This window comes from Pelobates fuscus, chromosome 3, assembly GCF_036172605.1.
Source record: "Pelobates fuscus isolate aPelFus1 chromosome 3, aPelFus1.pri, whole genome shotgun sequence".
Taxonomy (NCBI): Eukaryota; Metazoa; Chordata; class Amphibia; order Anura; family Pelobatidae; genus Pelobates; species Pelobates fuscus.
The window spans coordinates 111,131,908-111,156,879 of record NC_086319.1 but is presented as its reverse complement, the minus strand read 5'-3'; the positions used below and the strand labels follow the sequence as shown (position 1 = coordinate 111,156,879).

Below are 24,972 nucleotides of genomic sequence, written 5' to 3'. Positions count from 1 at the left end.
CGTTCAGGGGAGGGCTGACCACATATACTTGCAGGTGTGGAGGACATATCTCTGTTGCTGCCTGTCACAACTGGTCATTTACCTTTTGTTTTTCCATTATATTTTCTTTTATAAAATATTCAGTGTTGGAAAGAATCTATTTGATGGCACACCTGATGGCATGAGAGTAAAACATTAATTGGATAATAACAAGAGATAATGGAAACTGATACTGACATGATGAGAGACATGATGTGAGGGGAAATCACAGACAGATGGCCATCTGAAAAAGCTAGGGGAAGATGGATATAGGAGGGGAAATTATTGGTGAGTATAAAATGAAACATAACCATAAAGCAACCAAGGGATGAAAATGATATGGGAAATGGGCATGGGAGGAAAAAAACACTGGAGGATGGTCAAAAGATGGAAAAGATGCAGTGAGGACGGCGCAGGAGCAAAATGCTAAATTGTGTTATGCAAAAGAAACAAGTATACAGATTCTGAGGAAAATCAGTCAAGTTCCCAGGTGTACACACAGTGATCTGCAAAACCGAGGGTCAACATATCTTGCCTTACCTTATGCAGAGATTAGTCATTGCATACAATGCACTATACAGGCAGACTTCTGAGGACATATACGATACTTTTCAGACAGACTGATTAACAAATGCACACAATAAAGAAAACGGTGAATAGCATGTACAGTCAAAATATAAGTAAAAAGAACAGCACATTCGATTTGTCCATCTCGATAAAGTGGAAAATAGTGTGAAACAATAAAAAGTAAATAAAGTGCTTTAAATTAAACAAAATGAAAATAGGGCACCTCTAATAAGTCAGTATACACTAAAATCCAAGAATCTAAATAATAGAAAATATATATATTGTAATGCAACAGAATACCACCAATATGTATACAGCTTCGAACCACTTACTTGTTTAGGAGCTGTGAGCACGTTCTATGGAATGCACTCAATGGGTACCTACCATACAATCTATGCCTTCTTTACTAAAAAGGTTTTGGGGAAAAAAACAATTTCATAAGGATTTTCGTACATTAAACTAATGATGTCACAGCTGCATTGTAATTAGAGTTTAAGTATTATATTTTATGTATTTATTACATTATATTTTGCATTAAAATAGCAAATAATAACATTGCCTTTTCTGTTAACATTAAAAAAAATGAAATCATTATTTTATCAGGGAATGCATATCTTAAGTATCTGAATGTATTTTTACATCATATTTTTTTTTTGATCAAGTGTAGGGCCACTTCTGAAAATAGGGATGTAGGTAATCTTCCACTGTTAGCTGTGAGGGTTTGTGGATCACAATGCAGTTTTTCATTAATTTTATAAATAATATTCAAGGGATGATCCTCATATGGTGTAAAGTCCTACACCTAGTCTATGACATTTAAGTATTATTAGGCACAAAAAAATAAATAAATATCTCTATTTGAACTAATACACATGATGTCACATATATCCGTTCCGATCTCGTAGTTCCATCTTTAGAAACAACTGAAAAGGCAACCAAAGCTTATTGCTTCAATGCAGAGTCTCAGGGATAGCATTATGTCATCTATGACCAAAAAAGAGTTGCTGTTACCAACAAAGTCATGGTCAAAATTCCGCCATTGAAGATCACGCTGAAGGTATTCCTCACTCATCTCACGTATGCAACGGAGAAAAGCATATTTAGATGCCGTACTATAGGCCTCCAAAGTGTAGATATCATTTTCAAAATGCAAATCAAAAATAGCATTGTCCTACAAAGGAGAAAAACAAGTGTTATTCTCATAATGATACTGTTTACATTTAATTTCCGACTAGAATTAGATACACTCATTTTGCAGTGTTCTTTCTGAACCACAGATATTTATTCACTGATAAATATTTTTCATGTTGTTGAGCGCCAAAGCAAATTGGGCTTAGGATAGTCTCACGCCGATGCAGTCTCACTGTTCAATTATCTGCCACTTCTGAGTTACATCACTGTTTATGCAGCCTTAGCCACGCTTTCCCTGGCTGAGACTCACACGCCATCTTTACACACTTTGTAATAACAAGGATAAAACATTTTAGCTACTCTTTGCACGGTGTGTTTAATATGTACGTACTTATTCTCTGCTCTGTTATTAGTCTGCTGGAGCCTGTCACCTACTGTGCATGATTAAAGCTCAGAGCTGAGGTAAAACAATTCTCAAGTAAACACACTCTGCTTTAATCTATGCCATCCTTACAGACTGCATTTTAATGAAGCTAGAATGGCATTTTGGTGTAAGCAATGTTAAATCCATGCTCACACCAGAGAGACCCATATTTAATGGCCATAAACTGACTGATGAGCTGCATGCAGTGCTCAAAGTGAACACTGCATATAGCCCCATAAATGCATTTAACCCCTTAAGACCGCAGGACGTTCTATGCCGTCCTTATTTAGATGGCTCTAAAATCCGCAGGGCAGCATAGAACGTCCTGCAATCTTATGTACTTACCCGGTCGCCGGCGATCCCACGCCGGCGATCGCGGTATGGGGGACTTACCTGGGAGCCCCCCTCCGTCCTCTTCGGCCCCCCAGGGCCATGTGATCGCGAGGTCCTTGCGAGGACCCCGCGATCACATGGACGGCATAGCCGTCCAAGGCAGTGCCAGCAGGGGGAGTGCCTGTAATGACAGGTACTCCCCCTGCTGTCTGAAATTCAAATAAAATCAGTTAAAACAGTGTAAAAATAAGATTATATATACTTAGATCATATATATATTTATTATATATATATGATCTAAGTATATATATATATACACATATACACATATACACATAAATATACATACACTGTCTACATGTATTTTAATATTAATATATACATAATTATATATATATATATATATATATTAATATCAAAATACACGTACAATGATATTGATTAAATATATATAATTTTTATTATATATATATTTATATTATAATAAAAAATAAATAAATATATAAATACGTAAAAAAAAAAATAAAAAAAAAAATACAAAATAAATAGATAAAAAATATATAAACATGCGTAATTTCGTTCTAACTGTATTTTAAAATTAATATATATATATTGATATCAAAATACATGTAGAACGAAATAATATATATATCTATATACATAAGTATATACGTATATATCACTAAATATATACCTATATATAAATAAAAATAATAAAAAAAATTATATACATCTATATGCACACATATAAATATATACACACACCTATATATATAATAATTCTACGCATATATTTATGTAATCATTTTACATAATTAGGTCATTTTATTAATTACAATTAGCGGGACCTGCCTGACAACCCATGCTGAAACTATAGGGAATTTAATTTGCTAGCACTATATTTAACCCTGTAACTTTCCAAGACACCATAAAACCTGTACATGGGGGGTACTGTTTTACTCGGAAGACTTAGCTGAACACAAATATTAGTGTTTCAAAACAGTAAAATATATTACAACGACGATATCGTCAGTGACAGTGACATTTTTTGCATTTTTCACACACAAATAGCACTTACACTGACGATATAATTGTTGTGATACGTTTTACTGTTTTGAAACACTAATATTTGTGTTCAGCGAAGTCTCCTGAGTATAACAGTACCGCTCATGTACAGGTTTTATGGTGTTTTCAAAAGTTACAGAGTCAAATATAAGGATTGCGTTTCAGTTTTTTCACATTAAAATTCGCCAGGTTGCTTTTGAGACCGTATGGTAGCCCAGGAATGAAAATTATCCCCATGATGGCATACCATTTGCAATAGTAGACAACCCAGGGTATTGCAAATAGGGTATGTTTTTTTTTTTTAGTAGCCACTTAGTCACAAACACTGGCCAAAATTTGCGTTCAAATTAGTTTTTTGCATTTTCAAATATTAACACTAACTTTGGCCAGTGTTTGTGACCAAGTGGCTACTAAAAAAAGACTGGACATACTCCATTTGCAATACCTTGGGTTGTCTACTTTTACAAATGGTATGCCATCATGGGGGTAATTCTTATTTCTGGGCTACCATATGGTCTCAAAGGCAACGTAACCAATCTGGCGAATTTCAATGTGAAAAAACTGAAATATGTAACATGCTATATTTGACCCTGTAACTTCCCAAAACACCATAAAACCTGTACATAGGGGGTACTGTTTTACACGTGAGACATCACTGAATACAAATATGTGTATTGTATTGCAGTAAAAGCAAACAGTATTATGACATTCACAGTTAGAATGTCACGTAGAACTAAAAAAAATTAAAAAAAATCGTATTTTCTCCCATTTTTGTAATATTTTTTTCATATTAAATTATGTTCCATAGCTAAATATTTGATGTTAAACGAAAGCCCTGTTTCACCTGAATAAAATGATATATAATAAGTGTGGGTGCAGTTAATATGAAAGAGTTGAATTACGGTTGGACAGACATGTAGCGCAAAAGCTAGGTTTTGTTTACGCTTTTTTTGGATCACAACTTGCACATTTGGCTGCGGTCTTAAGGGGTTAAAGGGGCTCTCGGGGCATCATAACAAATGTATCAAAATTAAGTTGTTATAGTGCCAAGAGGTCACTGGTGCCAGCTTAACTTTACAAGATAGAGTCATTCACAAACGGTTTAACCGCAAAGTCTCCTCTCCAGTGCAGTTTCGCTCTGGTCCCTCCGACATTTGCCTTCTTCATGGACAGCTGCATACAATGGCACCAATAAATGGATTAGAGTGGTCTAAGCAAATCATTAGCTCCCCATTATTAAAAAAAAAAAAAAAAAACTTTGAAACGTGTGTATGTTTCTCCAGTCGTTTTTGTGACTGGGGAGCTACTAATTGTCTACTAATTGTCTTAGAGCAGTGGTTCCCAACCAGTGGCGTACATACCGGGGTCGCAGGGGTCGCGGCTGCGACTGGGCCCGGCCCACCAGGGGGCCCGGCCGCCCTGCGACCCGGTATGTATGTCACTGGGCCAGCCTCTTCTCCTGGGGGGCCCAGGAGCCGGCCACCTCCGGGCCCCCCGAGGCTGGCCCTGCTGTCATCCGGCTGGCCGGTACTGCGGGCGCGCGAAGGAGCACTGTCTCCTGGGTGCTTCCTCTTCAGCTCCCTCGCGCACCGCACTGATACCGGAGCCGGAAGATGACGTCATCTTCCGGCTCCGGCATCAGTACGCGGCGCGCGAGGGAGCTGAAGAGGAAGCACTCAGGAGACAGTGCTCCCTCGCGCGCCCGCCAGCCTGCCTGCCCACCGGGTGACCGGCCCCCCAGGAGCCCAGCAGCACCACTGGACCCCAGGGAATCCCCTCAGCTCTCCCACAGGTAAGGAGGCTGGGGGGATTTTAAAAAAAATGTGTTTGTGAGTGTTAGTGTTAGTGAGTGTGTGTTAGAGTGTGAGTGTATGTTAGTGTGTGTTTGTGAGTGTATGTTAGTGTTAGTGAGTGTGTGTTAGAGTGTGAGTGTGTGTTTGTGAGTGTGAGTGTATGTTAGTGTTAGTGAGTATGTGTTAGAGTGTGAGTGTGTGTTAGAGTGTGTTAGTGTTAGTGAGTGTGTGTTAGGGTGTGAGTGTGTGTTTGTGAGTGTGAGTGTATGTTAGTGTTAGTGAGTGTGTGTTAGAGTGTGAGTGTGTGTGTGTTTGTGAGTGTGAGTGTATGTTAGTGAGTGTGTGTTTGTGAGTGTATGTTAGTGTTAGTGAGTGTATGTTAGTGTGTGTTTGTGAGTGTGAGTGTATGTTAGTGTTAGCGAGTGTGTGTTTGTGAGTGTGAGTGTATGTTAGTGTGTGTGAGTGTATGTTAGTGTGTGTGAGTGTATGTTAGTGTGTGTGAGTGTGTGTTAGCGTGTGTGTTAGTCTTAGAGTGTGTGTGTGAGAGTGTATGTTAGTGTGTGTGTGTGTGTGTGTTAGAGTGTGTGTTAGTGTGTGTGTCTGTTACTGAGTATGTTTGTGTGCATCTGTTAGTGAGTGTGTATGTATGTCTGTCACTGAGTGTGTGTCTGTCAGTAAATGTGTGCGCCTGTTCATGAGAGTCTGTGTGTGTGTGTCTTAAGCACTTACCTTTCTCCAGCGCCGGACTCCCTTGGCGCTGGGAATCTCTCCGCCTCTCAGCTCCGAATACGCATGCGTGGCAAGAGCCACGCGCGCATTCAAACCGCCCATAGGAAAGCATTATTCAATGCTTAAATTGGTGGTGGCACTTATACAGAGGTCAGGATAAAGACCGGTGGATCAGTGTCACTATGCCCTGTAATAACTCTCCCAGAAGGGAATAACCCTTGTTGTAAGTAAATAGAAAGAAAAAGAAGGAACCAGAGAGAGTCCCTGAGGTGGAGAGCTATAATGAAAAAATGGGGAATCCCTACCTTTAATAATCCTAAGGGGAAAAAACAAACAATGGGGGAGGTATAGGACAGGTGAAACAAGGGTAAGGGGTAATGCCAACGGTCAAAAGACAAATAGTGTGACAGGTCCCCCTTGAAATCAGGAGGTTCCTGACTATATCCTCAATGGACTGGGCTCCCCTTAGCTCTTGTAGAGGGATCTAAGGTGGTAGGTGAAACTTGCTGCGAACGGAGGAGCAATAAAGGGAAAGTCCTCTATCAGGGGACGCATACAAGGTCCCGATGTGGACCTGAGCAGGACTACTAAATAAGGAGGACTAACCCTGAATACCTCGGCACTATATGAGGAGCACTAGTGCCTACTTGTAACCAGAGTACCCTATGGCTCCCCCATACAGAGCAACGAGAGACCCCTAGAAAGGGACACACAAGATCCCAAATTAATCTAAGCAGGAACGCTGAGAGAAGAGGTCTGACCCTAAGTACCTCGGCACTGTATAGGAGCAGCTAGTGCCTACTATGAGACCCCTAGAAAGGGACACACAAGATCCCAAATTAATCTAAGCAGGAACGCTGAGAGAAGAGGTCTGACCCTAAGTACCTCGGCACTGTATAGGAGCAGCTAGTGCCTACTATGACCAGAATCCCTGCCTGTCCTAATAAATGAAAACAAATAGAATTAAATAATCGAATCCATTAGTGCTACCAAAAGTGTGAATAAATTAAATTAAATAAGATCTAGCTCGACGCGCGTTTCGGCGTGTCAGCACGCCGTCATCAGGAGCAATGAACTGATGAGATTCCCTGTGCTGGTTTAAATACCTCTTTGTGTGATCGTTCCGTTAGTGTTACCAGCTGTGGGTACCACGTGGGCTACCGTACTTCCTCGGAGCCCATTGGTCTGTCCGAGGTGCTGATCCCTCCCCTCAGTAGTGATTGGACTGCCTCATTTGCGGTCCCTCCCCTTGCTGGCCGCGTCATCTGACGCGGTTCTAGTCAAACGGGGGAAGGATGGGGCTCGGAGCCCATTGGTCTGTCCAGGGTGCTGATCCCTCCCCTCAGTAGTGATTGGACTGCCTCATTTGTGGTCCCTCCCCTTGCTGGCCGCGTCATCTGACGTGGTTCTAGTCAGACGGGGGAAGGATGGGGCTTCTATTCATTGGTGCTCAGCCTGTCTGTCATCCTTTAGACCTGCCCCATTAATGATCGCGTCATATGACGCGGTGCTCGGCTGAAGCCGTAGTTAATGGTAGTAGAACAGTGGGCAGGACGAGCGAGTAATTTAACCCCTGCAGCGTCAATCAAAGAGCTGCAATGGTGGTCAGTTAATATTGTGTATGGGAGGGATACTGAGTATTTATGGTGCTAAATGCATCCATAATGGCACGATCAGAGTGGGGATAAGTACTATATGCCCTCTCTGGTGATGGGACACAGGTAAGTTCCCTAATAGTGGTAACAAAGATGTAACATCTATGGAATGGACGTGGTCACAAGAATAAGTTACCAAAAATGGTAACAGAGGTGTAACAGAGGTATACCCGTAAGAGGAAAGAACACACACACACACACACACACAGCATCCCTAAGTAAAGATATATACAAAATTTACGTGTAAAAAATATATACAGTGCCTGAATTAATGTCCCACAATAGGACTGGTGGGAATCACCATTAATATTAAAACATCCTGAAATGAGAGGAGGATGGAGAAAGTATTAGAGGAAAGCTGAGAAGGAGAACCCCTCATTCAGACCTGCCGGAGAGAGGGTTTTGAGTTTATAAATTCAGTAGGATTCACGTTGTCTTAATTTCGTGTCCCAATCCCCCTTCCGTTGAGTCTGTGGGATATGTTCAATCCCTATAAATTTTAGCTTGTTTGCTGAATTTTGGTGATGGGTTTTCAGATGGCGTGAAATGGGAGTTTCAAGGTGTCTTCTGACTGAATTAACGTGTTCCCTAATTCTCAATTTAAAGGGTCTGAACGTTTTGCCCACGTATTTCATGCCGCATGAACAGGTTAGTAGGTAGATTACCCCTTCTGTCCTGCAGTTAAAAAATGAGCGTACAGGAAAGGTTTCCTTGTTGTTACTGTCTGTGAAGTTCTTGGACTTTAAGTGAATGAATTGACATGCACTGCAATGCCCACATCTGTACGTCCCCTTAGGTAGGTAGTTGTTCCTTCCTTTCTTTAGGGGGGCAAGGTGGCTCTGTACTAGGGTGTCACGTAAATTTTTGCCCCTGCGTGCCGTCACAGAGGGGAAGGTGGTGACTACCTGTTTGATTTGGGGATCAGAAGTCAGAATGGGCCAGTACCGCTTAAGGGTGCTCATCATGAAATCCCATCCTGCATCATAGGTGGCGATGCAGCGGATTAGTTTCTGATCTTGCCCCTGTATCTTGTTGTCAGTCAAGAGGGACTCACGTTCAGTGCTGATTGCTCGGCTATAGGCCCTGCGTAAGACCCTGTTAGGGTAACCCTTGTCCTTAAAGGCACGTCTGAGTTCCCATGCTTTAACCTTGAAATCGTCCACAGAGGAACAGTTCCGCCTTAATCTTAGGTATTGCCCTATTGGTATACCAGCTTTGAGGGGGCGAGGATGGTGACTGTGCCAATTCAGAAGGCTATTAGTAGCTGTTTGCTTTCTGAAGAGGGTTGTTGCAATGCCCCCTTCAGAAATGGATATGGTAATGTCCAAAAAATTAAGTCGTTTACCCCCCATCTCGCTGGTAAATTTGAGATTAAGATCATTCCTATTTAAAAGGTTGACAAAGGTTAGAAAGTCTTGTGCAGTGCCAGTCCACACAATGAGCACGTCATCTATATAGCGTTTCCAACAGAAGACCATTGCCATAAAATGGCTCAAATGTGGGGCGGACCTGATGTACTTTTCCCAGGTGCCTAGATAGAGATTTGCATACGATGGAGCACAAGATGTGCCCATCGCAGTCCCCCTAATTTGTTGGTACACTGCACCATTGAACAAGAAAATGTTCCTAGTAAGGATTGTTCTAAGTATATTAGAGATAAATTCAATGTATGCGGGCGGGAATTGTAACTCTTGTTCCAAGATGGTTCTTATGTTGCTAATTCCCTGTGTATGGGGTATAGAGCTATATAGTGACTCTACATCCAGACTGCATAGTAGTGCCTGGTCTGGGATGGAGATGTCCTTGAGGTAACTGAGCATTTGTTTTGTATCTCTTATATATGATGGCAGCTTAGAGACAATGGGTGACAAGATCTTATCCAGAAAGATACTAAGATTCTGGGTCAAATTGCCACATCCAGATACAATCGGTCTACCCGACTGGTTGTCTAGGGATTTATGAACCTTGGGTAAACTGTAAAAGGTTGATAGTACTGGTTGTCTAACTAGCATGAACTCAAATTCGTTTTTGGTGATCAGATTGTCCGTTAGGGCCTGATTCAACATAGTTTTAATTTCGGCAAGAAATTGGGTCGTAGGGTCGCATTTTAATACTTGATAGGTCTCCCTATCGTCTAGTAATTTCTGTACCATCCGTGTGTAATTAGAGTGATCCATCAGGACCACATTGCCGCCCTTGTCTGACGGTTTGATCACCAGTTGATCATTGTCTTTGAGTTCTTTTAGTGCTACTTGTTCTGTCCTAGTGAGGTTGCTAAGAGATTCAATACACATGGTCCCCAATTCAACTTCTTCGATTTCCCTGCACACCATCTCTAAAAAGACCGTATGTCAGGATCGGGACAGGGATCCAACACGCAGAGTACAAACAGTAGCCAGATACGTATACCGGACCTTAGAATGGCCGGACTAACGTAAGTAGTACAGTATAGAATGGTCAAAGACAAGCCGAGGTCGAGGGTAACAGAAGACAGGTAAGCGAGAGACAAGCCGAATCAAGGGTAACAGAGATAAGCAGAGTAAGGTAAACAAGCCGGGTCAAAACCAAAAGGGATAATAGAATACACAAGCACTGAGTGACTAGAACAAGCTAGAACCACGACAGGGCAATGAGCTAATGAAAGAAGCTCTGTTAAATACCCTGTTCAGAGCAGTAACCACGCCTCCAAGGCGTCCTGATTGGTCCTGCAGCCATTGACTGACAGGTTGTTCCGGGGGAGTGTCCTGATGACTACTTCCTGCCTAGATGCTGTAAAAGGCAGTCACTCCCTCGCGGCCGGCCTAGCATGACCGGATAGACCGCGGGGAAGGGAGCCATCAGACCGTCTGGATGGAGGAACAGCTAAGTCTCTACCTCTTTCGGAGGTAGAGACCACAGGTACCCTGACAGTACCCCCCCTCTCAGATACGCCCACCGGGCGGAATGAACCGGGACGAGATGGGAAGCGAGAGTGATACGCCCTGCGGAGACGGGGAGCATGAACATCCTCCTGAGGTACCCAACTCCTCTCCTCAGGACCATATCCCTTCCAATCAACCAGATATTGTACTCTCCCCCGGGAGATTCGAGAATCAATAATAGAGTTAACCTCATACTCCTCCTGACCCTCCACCTGAACGGGGCGAGGAGGGGCTATTGTGGAGGAAAATCTGTTACATATGAGTGGTTTCAGCAATGAAACGTGAAACGAGTTCGGGATGCGTAAGGTATTAGGAAGAGCTAAACGATACGCAACTGGATTGATACGGGTCAGCACCCTGTAGGGTCCAATATAACGAGGAGCGAACTTCATGGAGGGCACTTTTAAACGGATGTTCCTCGTGCTCAGCCATACCCTATCACCTGGAACAAAGACCGGAGCCGCCCTTCTACGTTTATCAGCGTGTTTCTTGACCAACATAGAGTTGTGCACAAGGATTTGTCGAGTTTGATCCCACAACTTCCTCAAATTGGCAACATGAACATCAACCGACGGCACCCCCTGGGAAGGGGAATCCGAAGGAAGAATAGACGGATGAAAACCATAATTCATGAAGAAGGGGCTTGAATGAGTAGAATCGCAAACGAGATTGTTGTGTGCAAACTCCGCCCAAGGAATCAAACCGACCCAATCATCCTGGTGTTCAGAAACAAAGCATCGTAAATATTGTTCAATTTTCTGGTTGGTACGTTCAGCAGCTCCGTTAGACTGAGGATGATAGGCAGAAGAAAAGTTTAATTTAATACCAAGTTGAGAGCAGAAGGACCTCCAAAAGCGGGAAACAAATTGGGAGCCTCTGTCCGATACAATTTGAGAGGGTATCCCATGTAGGCGAAAAATCTCCTCAGCGAATATCTCTGCCAATTCGGGAGAAGACGGGAGTTTAGGCAGGGGAATGAAGTGTGCCATCTTAGTAAACCTGTCAACCACGGTGAGGATAACAGTCTGTCTTTTAGAGATGGGTAGATCGACAATAAAGTCCATGGCCAAACAGGACCATGGTTTTTCTGGAACCTCCAAGGGTTGCAGGAATCCACATGGAAGCGTATGGGGTTGTTTGGTTTTAGTACAAACTTCACATGCAGCGATGAACTCCTCAATATCCCTCCGTAAAGCAGGCCACCAGAAGTCCTTAGAGATCAACGCGTAAGTTTTGCGAATACCAGGATGTCCCGCCATCTTGCTATTATGTAAACACTGTAAAAGTTCCAGTTGAAGAGCAGGAGGAACGAAATGACGGCCCGCAGGAGTCTGTTTAGGTGCTAGATGTTGCAACTTAATGATCTCGGCCAGTAATGGAGAATGAATCCTGAGATTCGTATTAGCAATGATATTGCATTTCGGAACTATAGAAGAAAGAACTGGTTCAGGTACAGTAGAAGGTTCATATTGGCGAGATAATGCATCGGCTTTAGAGTTTTTAGAACCAGGTCTGTAAGTCAGTACATAATTGAAGTGAGTCAGGAATAAGGACCAACGAGCTTGTCTAGAGGATAAGCGCTTAGCCTCCCCAATATAGGACAAGTTTTTGTGGTCCGTCAAAATCGTAATAGGGTGTAGGGTCCCCTCCAACAAATGTCTCCACTCCTTTAAGGCTTTAATGACTGCTAACAGTTCCCTTTCCCCGATGTCATATCTGCTCTCAGGCCCAGAAAATTTCTTAGAGAAGAAACCACAAGGGTGTAACGGTTTATCCACCCCTAACCTTTGAGACAGAACAGCCCCAACTGCTGTCTCAGAGGCATCGACCTCGAGCAAGAAAGGCAGAGTCGTATCAGGATGGACTAGAATGGGAGCCGAGGCAAAAAGTTCCTTGAGAGTCTTGAAAGCACCCAGAGCTTCCTTAGACCAGAACTTAGTATCAGCCCCTTGTTTGGTCATATTGGTAATAGGCGCAATGATAGAGGAGTATCCTTTAATGAAGCGCCTATAGTAGTTGGAAAAACCAATAAACCTTTGGATAGCCTTGAGTCCTTTGGGCAAGGGCCAGTCTAAAATAGATTGAAGTTTTACAGGATCCATTTTAAAACCCTCCCCAGAAATCACGTATCCAAGAAAGTCTACCTGAGACTGATCAAAACTGCACTTCTCCAATTTGCAATATAGACCATGTTGCAGCAGCTTGTGTAATACCTTTCTGACCTGTCTATGGTGAGTCTCAATCTCCTTAGAGTGTATTAGTATGTTGTCCAGGTAAACAATAACACAATCATGCTGAAACTCCCTAAGTACCTCATTAATCAAATCTTGAAATACTGCAGGAGCATTGCATAGTCCAAATGGCATAACAGTGTATTCGTAATGGCCATACCGGGTATTGAATGCCGTCATCCACTCTTGACCTTGCTGGATTCTCACCAAATTGTAAGCCCCTCTGAGATCTAACTTGGTGAAGATTTTGGAGCCCTTAAGACGATCAAATAACTCGGTAATCAGTGGGATAGGATAGGCATTTCTGACAGTTATTTTATTCAAGCCTCGGTAATCGATACAAGGTCTCAGCTTGCCATCCTTCTTCTTAATGAAAAAGAACCCAGCCCCGGCCGGAGAAGAAGACCTCCTGATGAATCCCTTTTCTAAATTCTCCCGAATATACTCCTCTAGAACCGAGTTTTCCTGAACAGACAAAGGATATACATGACCCCTCGGAGGCATAGTGCCGGGTAGAAGCTTAATCTTACAGTCAAATGACCTGTGTGGAGGCAAAGAATCGGCATTCTTCTTGTCAAACACTGCCCTTAAGTCTAGGTAAAGGTCTGGTATTTGTCTTTTTGTGGACTGAGTAGGATTCTCCGGTATGTTAATATTAGCTAATGGAGAAACCTTGCACAAACACCGATCCTGGCAGCCCTGGCCCCACGAGAGTATCTCTCCTAACTCCCAATCGATAATAGGGTTATGTTTTTTCAACCATGGGTACCCCAGAACTATGGGAACGGAAGGAGACGAAATGAGCAGAAGAGATAAATTCTCCACGTGTAGGATACCCACATTTAAATTAATGGGTATGGTCTCACGAAAGATAACAGGGTCTAGTAGTGGTCTACCATCTATGGCCTCAACGGCCAAAGGTGTCTCCCTTAGCTGGGATGGGAAATTGTTCTTACTAGCAAAGGCTTGGTCGATAAAATTCTCAGCAGCACCGGAATCTATCAATGCCATAGCCCTTACTACTTCCTTCCCCCAAGTTAAGGAAACTGGTAGCAGAAGCCTGTGATCTTTATAATCAGGAGTAGAGGACAAAATAGAAACACCCAAGGCCTGTCCTCTAGAGAGACTTAGGTGCGAGCGTTTCCCGGGCGGTTAGAACAGTTCGAGAGTAAATGACCCTTGGCTCCACAATACATACACAAACCCTCTCTTCTCCTGTGCTGTCTTTCCTCCTCAGAGAGGCGGGTATACCCTATCTGCATAGGTTCAGTAAGCAAAGATATCGTGGAGTCAGGACTTGGAACAGCGGGAGCTAACCTAAAAGAAGGTCTCTGGTTCCTCTCTCGAGTGTTCTGTCTCTCTCTTAGACGTTCATCTATACGAGAGATGAACGAAATTAAATCCTCTAAATTCTCAGGGAGTTCTCTGGTAGCAACCTCATCAAGGATTACATCAGATAGGCCATTCAAAAATACATCCATATACGCCTGCTCATTCCACTTGATTTCTGCCGCCAGAGACCTGAACTCTAGTGCATAATCCACCAGTGTTTGGTTCTCCTGTCTCAGGCGCAACAGTAATCTGGCTGCATTAACCTTTCTACCTGGAGGGTCAAATGTTCTTCTAAAAGCAGCTACAAATGCGTTATAGTTATAAACTAATGGATTATCGTTCTCCCATAGTGGGTTGGCCCATCTCAGAGCTTTCTCAATGAGTAGGGTGATAATAAATCCTACTTTTGCCCTATCTGTAGGATAAGAGCGAGGTTGCAATTCAAAGTGGATACTAATTTGGTTTAAAAAACCACGACACTTCTCAGGAGCCCCACCATAGCGTACTGGGGGGGTAATGTGAGAAGAAGCACCCACTGTGGCTACCTCTAGACCTGAACCGACAGGAGAAACAGGGGTATTACGTATCTCCTCTGGTGGGTTATTGGCACAAGCTAATAGAGCCTGTAGCGCAAGCGCCATCTGATCCATTCTGTGATCCATGGCTTCAAACCTAGGATCAGGAGCAGCCAGCTGACTGTTTGTACTTGCAGGATCCATTGGCCCTGTCGTAATGTCAGGATCGGGACAGGGATCCAACACGCAGAGTACAAACAGTAGCCAGATACGTATACCGGACCTTAGAATGGCCGGACTAACGTAAGTAGTACAGTATAGAATGGTCAAAGACAAGCCGAGGTCGAGGGTAACAGAAGACAGGTAAGCGAGAGACAAGCCGAATCAAGGGTAACAGAGATAAGCAGAGTAAGGTAAACAAGCTGGGTCAAAACCAAAAGGGATAATAGAATACACAAGCACTGAGTGACTAGAACAAGCTAGAACCACGACAGGGCAATGAGCTAATGAAAGAAGCTCTGTTAAATACCCTGTTCAGAGCAGTAACCACGCCTCCAAGGCGTCCTGATTGGTCCTGCAGCCATTGACTGACAGGTTGTTCCGGGGGAGTGTCCTGATGACTACTTCCTGCCTAGATGCTGTAAAAGGCAGTCACTCCCTCGCGGCCGGCCTAGCATGACCGGATAGACCGCGGGGAAGGGAGCCATCAGACCGTCTGGATGGAGGAACAGCTAAGTCTCTACCTCTTTCGGAGGTAGAGACCACAGGTACCCTGACACCGTAATGTTCTTATAGTCTTTTATGTGAGGTGTAAAACGACTCTTTGGTGTAAGATGAGTGATTGGGATGTCACTGGCATTGGGGTCATTGGAATCAAGAAGTTCGACTAGAGCGTCCAGACAGTCCATATCCTTAATTGTTAGGCCTAGGCTGGATGCTTTGAGTTCTTTTTTGTGCATATGATATTTATGTAGGGCCAGTTTACGAGCGAATAAGTGCAGGTCTTTTGTCCAGATGAATTTATTAAATGCAGGTGTGGGTACAAAAGACAGGCCTTTAGAAAGGGTTTTACTTTGGATGTCAGATAGTGTGAATGAGGACAAATTAATTATCCTTAAATCATTGGTTATTGGCGTCGTTGTCTCCACTGGCCCCTGCCTCTCAGTGCCTGTCTTGTTCTGGGGCGTTGGAGTTCGTCTGCCTGTCTTAGCCCTAAAAAATCGACCCCCTTTCTTAATATGCTTTTTGGCTCAATTGGTGTTGGATGTTACATCTTTGTTACCACTATTAGGGAACTTACCTGTGTCCCATCACCAGAGAGGGCATATAGTACTTATCCCCACTCTGATCGTGCCATTATGGATGCATTTAGCACCATAAATACTCAGTATCCCTCCCATACACAATATTAACTGACCACCATTGCAGCTCTTTGATTGACGCTGCAGGGGTTAAATTACTCGCTCGTCCTGCCCACTGTTCTACTACCATTAACTACGGCTTCAGCCGAGCACCGCGTCATATGACGCGATCATTAATGGGGCAGGTCTAAAGGATGACAGACGGGCTGAGCACCAATGAATAGAAGCCCCATCCTTCCCCCGTCTGACTGACGCGGCCAGCAAGGGGAGGGACCGCAAATGAGGCAGTCCAATCACTACTGAGGGGAGGGATCAGCACCCTGGACAGACCAATGGGCTCCGAGCCCCATCCTTCCCCCGTCTGACTAGAACCGCGTCAGATGACGCGGCCAGCAAGGGGAGGGACCGCAAATGAGGCAGTCCAATCACTACTGAGGGGAGGGATCAGCACCTCGGACAGACCAATGGGCTCCGAGGAAGTACGGTAGCCCACGTGGTACCCACAGCTGGTAACACTAACGGAACGATCACACAAAGAGGTATTTAAACCAGCACGGGGAATCTCATCAGTTCATTGCTCCTGACGACGGCGTGCTGACACGCCGAAACGCGCGTCGAGCTAGATCTTATTTAATTTAATTTATTCACACTTTTGGTAGCACTAATGGATTCGATTATTTAATTCTATTTGTTTTCATTTATTAGGACAGGCAGGGATTCTGGTCATAGTAGGCACTAGCTGCTCCTATACAGTGCCGAGGTACTTAGGGTCAGACCTCTTCTCTCAGCGTTCCTGCTTAGATTAATTTGGGATCTTGTGTGTCCCTTTCTAGGGGTCTCATAGTAGGCACTAGCTGCTCCTATACAGTGCCGAGGTACTTAGGGTCAGACCTCTTCTCTCAGCGTTCCTGCTTAGATTAATTTGGGATCTTGTGTGTCCCTTTCTAGGGGTCTCTCGTTGCTCTGTATGGGGGAGCCATAGGGTACTCTGGTTACAAGTAGGCACTAGTGCTCCTCATATAGTGCCGAGGTATTCAGGGTTAGTCCTCCTTATTTAGTAGTCCTGCTCAGGTCCACATCGGGACCTTGTATGCGTCCCCTGATAGAGGACTTTCCCTTTATTGCTCCTCCGTTCGCAGCAAGTTTCACCTACCACCTTAGATCCCTCTACAAGAGCTAAGGGGAGCCCAGTCCATTGAGGATATAGTCAGGAACCTCCTGATTTCAAGGGGGACCTGTCACACTATTTGTCTTTTGACCGTTGGCATTACCCCTTACCCTTGTTTCCCCTGTCCTATACCTCCCCCATTGTTTGTTTTTTCCCCTTAGGATTATTAAAGGTAGGGATTCCCCATTTTTTCATTATAGCTCTCCACCTCAGGGACTCTCTCTGGTTCCTTCTTTTTCTTTCTATTATTCAATGCTTTCCTATGGACGTTCAGCGTCTTCTCACTGTGATTTTCACAGTGAGAATCGCAGAAAATCCTCTAGCGGCTGTCAATGAGACAGCCACTAGAGGCTGGATTAACCCTCAGTGAAACATAGCCGTTTCTCTGAAACGGCTATGTTTTCAGCTGCAGGGTTAAAACTAGAGACCTGGCACCCAGACCACTTCATTGAGCTGATGTGATCTGGGTGTCTGTAGTGGTCCTTAAAGTGTATGTGTTTATGCATGCACTGGCGTACATACCGCGGTCACACAGGTCGCAGCCCTGCGACCCGGTGCCCGCCACCATGTGTTGCGGCCCCTGCCCGCGCAGCGTAAGCGCGCGCGTGGGGGGGCCCACGGATCAGTTTTCGCACCAGGGCCCCATGGGTTGTGTGTACGCCACTGTTCCCAACCCAGTCCTCAAGTACCCCCTAACTGTCCATGATTTAGGGATTACCCAGTTGTGTCTAAGGTGTTTTTAGAAGCAAAAAAAATACTTTAGACACAACAGGGTAATCCCTAAATCTTGGAGTGCTAGGTTGGGTTGGGATCTCCAGTCTTAGAGCATCGACTGACCGGTCTAAACAAATTAGCGGTGCCCCTTCCTGTGGCAGTCTGAGACTTCCATTTGAAAATTTTCAGAAAGCGGATGTAGGAAAAGGAAGAGCATAATGCTGCTGGAGAGGAGACTTTTGTGATTAGTTTAACCACTTAAGGTAAACCAGCACTAGGGACCTCCTAGCACCTTAAAGGAACACTATAGTCACCCAGAACAACTACAGCTTATTGAATTTGTTCTGGTGAGTAGTATCATTACCTTCAAGCTTTTTGCTGTAAACACTGTCTTTTCAGATAAAATGCAGTTTTTACAGCCTAGTGATAACTTCACTGGCCACTCCTCAGATGGCTGTTAGAGATCCTTCCTGGGTTGTGGCTGCCTAAAATGCATCCAAACATTCAGTATTTCCTCCCTCTGCATGCAGACACTTTCCTCATAGAGATGCATTGATTCAGTTCATCTCTATGAGGAGATGCTGATTGGTCGGGCTGTGTTTGAATTGTGCTGGCTCTGCCCCTGATCTGCCTCTTTGTCAGTCTCAGCCAATCCTATGGGAAAGCATTGTGATTGGAGCAGGCTACCACTTCTGCTGATGTCATGAAAACAGGGACAAAGTAAGCAGCTGCAGACTTGAATACAAGTAAGATTGCACAAGCTGAAGGCCTGACACCTGCTTTAAGGACACTGACTGCTATTAGCTTACACTGAAAAACTTTTTTTCTTTGTATCTGGTGTCACAATAGCTTAAGCTTGCATTTAAAAACTACTATATTTAGGGAGGGGACAAGGGTGGCTAGATGGTGGTTTTAACCCTATAGGGTCAGGAATACATGTTTGTGTTCCTGAGCCTATAGTGCTCCTTTAACAACTTACTTTTGATGGTGCCCACATTGTCTCTTTAAATCCAAGCTGCTGAGTGAGCACTCAATAGTCAACAGTGCTTATGAGGTATTAGTCTGATGGTGTGAAAATAATCTGACAGCTTGTCCCTGGATGCACCCTACTTTACTAGCTGTTCAGCCCCTATCACCATGCAGAATGATGCTGCAGAGGTTATTATGCTATTTACTTAATTTCCTGCATTACTTATCCAAGTAAGTACCTCTTTTCAAACTATTTTTTATCAAACAGTATGTTAAAAAAACATATTTTAAATTAATTTGGTACGTAAAGAATTCAACATTTAACAATAAAAACGAAGAGAAATAATATGTATAATAATAAAATAGTGGATTTGTTCCTGTCAAAATATAATACAGAGAGTAATATAACCAATTATATGTCTAAATATATCGTATATCAGTATGTAACAGGGCGCGTGGAATTGTCTACAGGAGTAGAATCAGTGCTTCCTTAATTGATGGTAAAGTAGTAGACTTCCAATAACAAGGTATGATCGACGTGGCTGCAATAAGAATGTGGCCTACCATAATTCTATCTAATTTACTTGATGTCTTAGGGAGATTTTTGAATAAACCCACCTCTAGAGAGAATGTTATAATTGGCGGATCTATCTTTTTAATCAGTGAATGTATTCCCTGCCAGAACGGCTGCAATCTTGCACAGTGCCAATATATATGCGAAAGAGCACCAAGACCTCCCCAACCCCTCCAACACCTTTCTGAATATTTTGTGTGTATGAAGTCTTGAAGGGGCCAGGTACTACCGGTATATAATTTTTTAGTGATTTTCTATATGGTTGGAACACTGAGCGATCCCTTCGAGAAATTAGGTGAATGCAAGCCATTCCTCCAGGTCCCATTGCAGACCCAAATCTTTTTCCCAGGCTAGAATATAATCTGATTTTGGATCTTGAACTGAAAAAAAATATAAGAATAACATAAAGAGATCATATATTTTAAATTTTAGAAAATAAATACATTTTTTCAATGTTTGAAATTTTTACTTTTTCAAATTTGTGGTCCGGATTGGGGATGTCAAATTGCTCTTGTAAAATCTCAATAATTGCAGAGTACCAGGGGGCCTACTATTGTCCAAATCATATTTAATTTTAAATGTAAGTACTATTTAAGTATTTAATTTAATTTTAAAGTAAGTACCTCTAAAGTGGGGAAATTCCTTCTTAATGAAATCAATTCCTTTTGGAATCTATTACAAGTATTCACTTCTCAATAACTACGTTTACACATAATTCAATATACGCCTCAGCCTGTCATAAGAAGCCATAATTAAGTTAATTGACTTAAACATTGCACCATTTTTTTTAAATAGGGTATGTAACAGTGTAAAAATCATAAAACACATAAACACAGCAGACGGAGTGGTTGTGTTTGACTTGATATCTTTAAAGCCAATCAGGAGTGAACAGGTGGAATCTGATGACATGAAGGTCATATACATTCCTCAACACTTTATACAAATAACATTTACATTTTTGGGCGAAATTCCTCAATAATATCAAAGATTTCACATCTGAGTGCCACAATCCTCATGGTATACTCCACATATTTAGTTACTCTGGGTAAAAGGTAATGCATTGGTAGAGACGGTCACTTCTCTGGATTTCATACCATTAAATAAAAACCTTGATCAACACATATCACTCGTGTGAACCCTTTTCATATATTTTTACAAGAGATACAATATTTATATAAAATATTTTTGCAAATTAAATCATAATCTATTTCAGAGAAGGCAAAGTAAGGGCAACATTTGCAAATGACGAGGAGAAATCGAAATATTGCTTAATTTTACCTCTGCTCTGTATGTTGTATCTGTGATAACTGGTGATAGAAGACAGTGCTTATAACATGATTGACAGTTGCAAGATAAAGAGATATGGATTTCTAAGTGTGTGTGTGTGTGTGTGTGTGTCTGTGTGTGTCTGTGTGTGTCTGTGTTTGTTTTAAATATCAGTTTAATTAAATAAATTATAAATCCTGGGTTGTAACAGTTCCTCTTTAAAAAGCTAAAAAGTGGATCAAACCATCTATTAACAAGATGTTTATCACTTTCATAGCTTAAACCCAGATGTCTACATCTTTTAGAGATATACACTTTAGTGGTAATTCAAGGTGAAATTCAGATTTAAGCCCAAAATACACAAACTGGAAACATTCTCCAAGTCAGCTATGCTTTCCTTTCAACTATTTTGGCCTTAAATTTGAAAATCACTTTAAATTCACTTTGCATTCCCAACAATTCTCACTTTAGTAAATAACGCAGTGTATCTCCTTCGGTCTACTGAAGTCACAGACCTTTCAAAGATAGATGCCCATTAGGTAATTTGCAAAATAAATAACCATTGATGTCTGTTTGAACACACGTAATGAACTCACCCTGAAAGCATCAACGCCATCTATAAGAGCCAATTCCTTTAATAACCAGGTGTGCTTCCTTTCATAATTTATTATTGACTGCTCTTCCCTGATACGTAACCAAGTAATGCAGACATCATTTTCAGAGGTCACTGTAATCAAACATAATAGCCAGGATTCATTTTGTATTACATATCAATACTTTACTAGAATATAGAAAAATACAGATACAACACGGATTCGAATATGTCTAAGATTTGCCAATCATCCTGCCCAATCAACTAAACAGTCAACATTTTGCATTATCACCCTTTACTTAATAAGCTCAGTTACACATGAAATGAATAACACTAAATCCAATTTTAGGGAAGATGCAGAGATGGCTTCAATGATCTTGGGTTTGCCAAGGTCCAACAGCAAGTAGAAGTCCCTTTCCTGAGTTTATAAATAACGATTTAAAAAATATTAAAACGTGTATATATAGTTACAACGTATTCCATAGCAATGTACAAATGTCTGGTAGGAACTGCTATTGAAGTTCCAGATTCCGTGTATAAGGGAATGGATAATTATATGTAAGAATCTGACATGCACACAGAGTTTAACATATAGCTAAACCATTGCCACTATAAAAAGCACATTAACAATCGTCAATGCTAGACCATAGCATACCATTGCAAATCAACGAGTTAAATACATATATACATATTTGGTATTGTAGTCAGGAGATGCATTTAACGTTTTTGATAGCTCTTAGTGGTTTAAAATATATCCATCGGTTCGATTTTTTTTATAGCACTGCAGGAATTATTTGTAACGTGATATTTCCCTAAGTATTTAGAACTATTATGTTATAGAATTAACGCAACAAAATAAGAAATAAATCAATTCAGTTTTGTACATTAAAGTAATGAGATAAACCCTTTAATGCGTTCACATGCTATTATGCAATCTTGATGTATTCATAATAATAATAATAATAATTATATATATATATATACACACACACAATAAATGAAATGTCATCAAGGAGTATTTGCACCTTTGCTATTCTGTCTCACATAGTTAAATATGCATGCATTATTATTATTAAACACAGTTTGTATACAGTATATCACTGCTTGATAGGAATTGTTTGTAAAGTGCTATTTCCCCCCAAAATATTTAGTACATACCTGACGTACAAATGTAGTTTTCTGGATCATCTTTACTCAGGCTTGCAAGTTGGAGAACATGAACTAGTCTTTCTCCTCTGATCCTGAACACATCTTTCTCTAAGTTCATTTTCACTGTTGTAGACATAGTTAATGCACTGAAACAAAAATCCAATAGCTTAACAGAAAGCAAGCTGAGAACACAGTCAGAGAAGCTGTCTTTGTAATGGACATCTCTAATCATTTATTTATTGTTGTCATGTATTAAATACATTACTCAATATTTTCCAAACTAATAAATCGATGTTTGTTAATTGAGTCATGGCAAAAAATATGACAGATAGGAAATATATAATGCTCGAATGGGGTGATTCAAGGCATTTAGGTGAATTTAGGGAAGGGGGGAGGGGAGAGGTGGAGATCCCTTGAATCTGTAGGACTTCTATGATGATTTGCAAGTCTTAAAGGGACATTCATTTGTTTATAGTCCCTGGACTCCTGCAGCTCTATCGCTCCTTTTAGTGTTAAACCATTCTTAAGCAGTTTAACACAAAATAAGGGTCCTTGGTCTCCGACAGGCCAGAACCTTTAATGACGTGAAATAGATCAGGCAGAAATTACATACTTCCTTGAAGCCATACCAAATTCATATTAGCAATGGGTACTGAGATTTGGGTTGCAACCTGGCTCAGTTGCTATTTGACACTGCTTGGCCTATGTCGGTATTGCTAAGAAACCAGCAATACAATTTTTTTGCCGATTTAAATTATACTGCAATACCACCGTTGTGTGGAGAGAGGTAGGGATAGGAAGTTACTTTACAGTGAGGGTAAAAAGTATTTGATCGCCTGTTGATTTTTAACATTTTCCCACTGACAAATAAATAAACAGTCTATCATTTTAATGGTAGGTGTATTTTGAACAGTAAAACAGAATTTAAAAAAAAAAGAAAATCCAGAAAAAAGGATGTAAAATAAAATTATAAATTGATTTGTATGTCAATGAGTGAAATAAGTATTTGATCCCATATCAATCAGCAAGATTTCTGGCTCTCAGGTGTCTTTTATACAGGTAATGAGCTGAGATTAGGAGCACTCTCTTACAGGGAACTGTATGAAAGACACCTGTCCACAGAAGCAATCAGTCAGATCCCACACTCTCCACCATGGCCAAGACCAACGAGTTGTCCAAGGATGTCAGGGACAAGGTTGTAGACCTACGCAAGGCTGGAATGGGCTACAAGACCATCACCAAGCAGCTTGGTGAGAAGGTGACAACAGTTGGTGCGATTATTCGCAAACGGAAGAAACACAAAATGACTGTCTCCCTCGGTCTGGTGCTCCATGCAAGATCTTACCTTGTGGAGTTTCAATGATCATGAGAATGGGGAGGAATCAGCCCATAACTACATGGGGGGATCTTGTTAATGATCTCAAAGCAGCTGGGATCATAGTCACCAAGAAAGCAATTCATAACACACTACAAAGGGGCGATGGACAGAGCCATGTACCGTCAAATCTTGGGTGAGGACCTCCTTCCTTCAGCCAGGGCATTGAAAATGGGTCATGGATGGGTATTTCAGCATGACAATGGCCCAAAACACACAGCTAAGCCAACAAAGAAGTGGCTCAAGGAGAAGCACATTAAGGTCCTGGAGTGGCCTAGCCAGCCTCCAGACCTTAATCCCATAAAAAAAATCTGTGGAGGGAGCTGAAGGTTCGTGTTGCCAAATGTCAGCCTCGAAACCTTAATGTTTTGGAGAGGATCTGCAAAGAGGAGTGGGACAAAATCCCTCTGGAGATGTGTGCAAACCTGGTGTTCAACTACAAGAAATTTCTGACCTCTGATTGCCAACAAGGGTTTTGCCACCAAGTACTGAATCGAAGGGGTCAAATACTTATTTCACTCATTAACATTCAAATCAATTCACAACTTTTTTGACATGCGTTTTTCTGGATTTTTGATTTGTTTTGTAATTCTGTCTCTCACTGTTAAAATACACCTGCCATTAAAATTACAGGACTGATCATTTCTTTGTCGGGGGGGGGGAATTAAAAATCAGCAGGGGATCAAACATTTTTATCCAGCCTACACATCGGGTAATTGAGGGATGGGGGTACACAAGTAGCAGTGCAAGGAGATTCAAAGTTGGAGGTTAAAATAATGAGAGAGAGAGACAGATGGGGGTTAACAGGATGAAATTGAGAGACAGGTAGGGGCTAAAAGGATGAGACAGAGAGACTGATGGGGTTAGCAGGATGAGACTGAGAGACAGATTGGCTGCCAGGCTAGTACCGATATGTTAAAGGAACACTGTAGGGTCAGGAATACAAATGTGTAGCATTGCCCCCCTTAAATAAAGTTAAATATTACCTTTATTCCAGTGTCACATAGATCTGCAAGCACTTGATCTGCTCTGCCCCCAATCCACCTCCTTGGCTGAGAATTGATGATCTCAACCAATCCAGTCTGGGTCA

General features: G+C 42.0%; 1 protein-coding gene across 1 annotated transcript; it reads right to left on the bottom strand.

Annotated features, from left to right (window-relative positions):
• Window positions 1-1,498: 1,498 nt before the first annotated feature.
• Window positions 1,499-22,643, bottom strand: LOC134600872 (exocyst complex component 1-like). The gene is made up of 3 exons (XM_063445262.1): window positions 22,517-22,643; window positions 21,363-21,493; window positions 1,499-1,756 (listed from the first exon to the last, which is right to left on the bottom strand). Exons 1-3 carry the CDS (start codon window positions 22,641-22,643, stop codon window positions 1,499-1,501), a joined length of 516 nt encoding a protein of 171 aa, XP_063301332.1.
• Window positions 22,644-24,972: the final 2,329 nt, after the last annotated feature.

What these genes read in the sequence shown, in the direction of transcription:
- LOC134600872 (XM_063445262.1), bottom strand. Translation starts at nt 22,643, where the DNA reads ATGTCTACAACAGTGAAAATGAACTTAGAGAAAGATGTGTTCAGGATC. An exon ending in AAACTACATTTGTACGTCAG is followed by an intron (nt 21,494 to 22,516) that starts GTATGTACTAAA and finishes GTTTGATTACAG; the next exon opens with TGACCTCTGAAAATGATGTC. An exon ending in ATGGCGTTGATGCTTTCAGG is followed by an intron (nt 1,757 to 21,362) that starts GTGAGTTCATTA and finishes TCTCCTTTGTAG; the next exon opens with GACAATGCTATTTTTGATTT.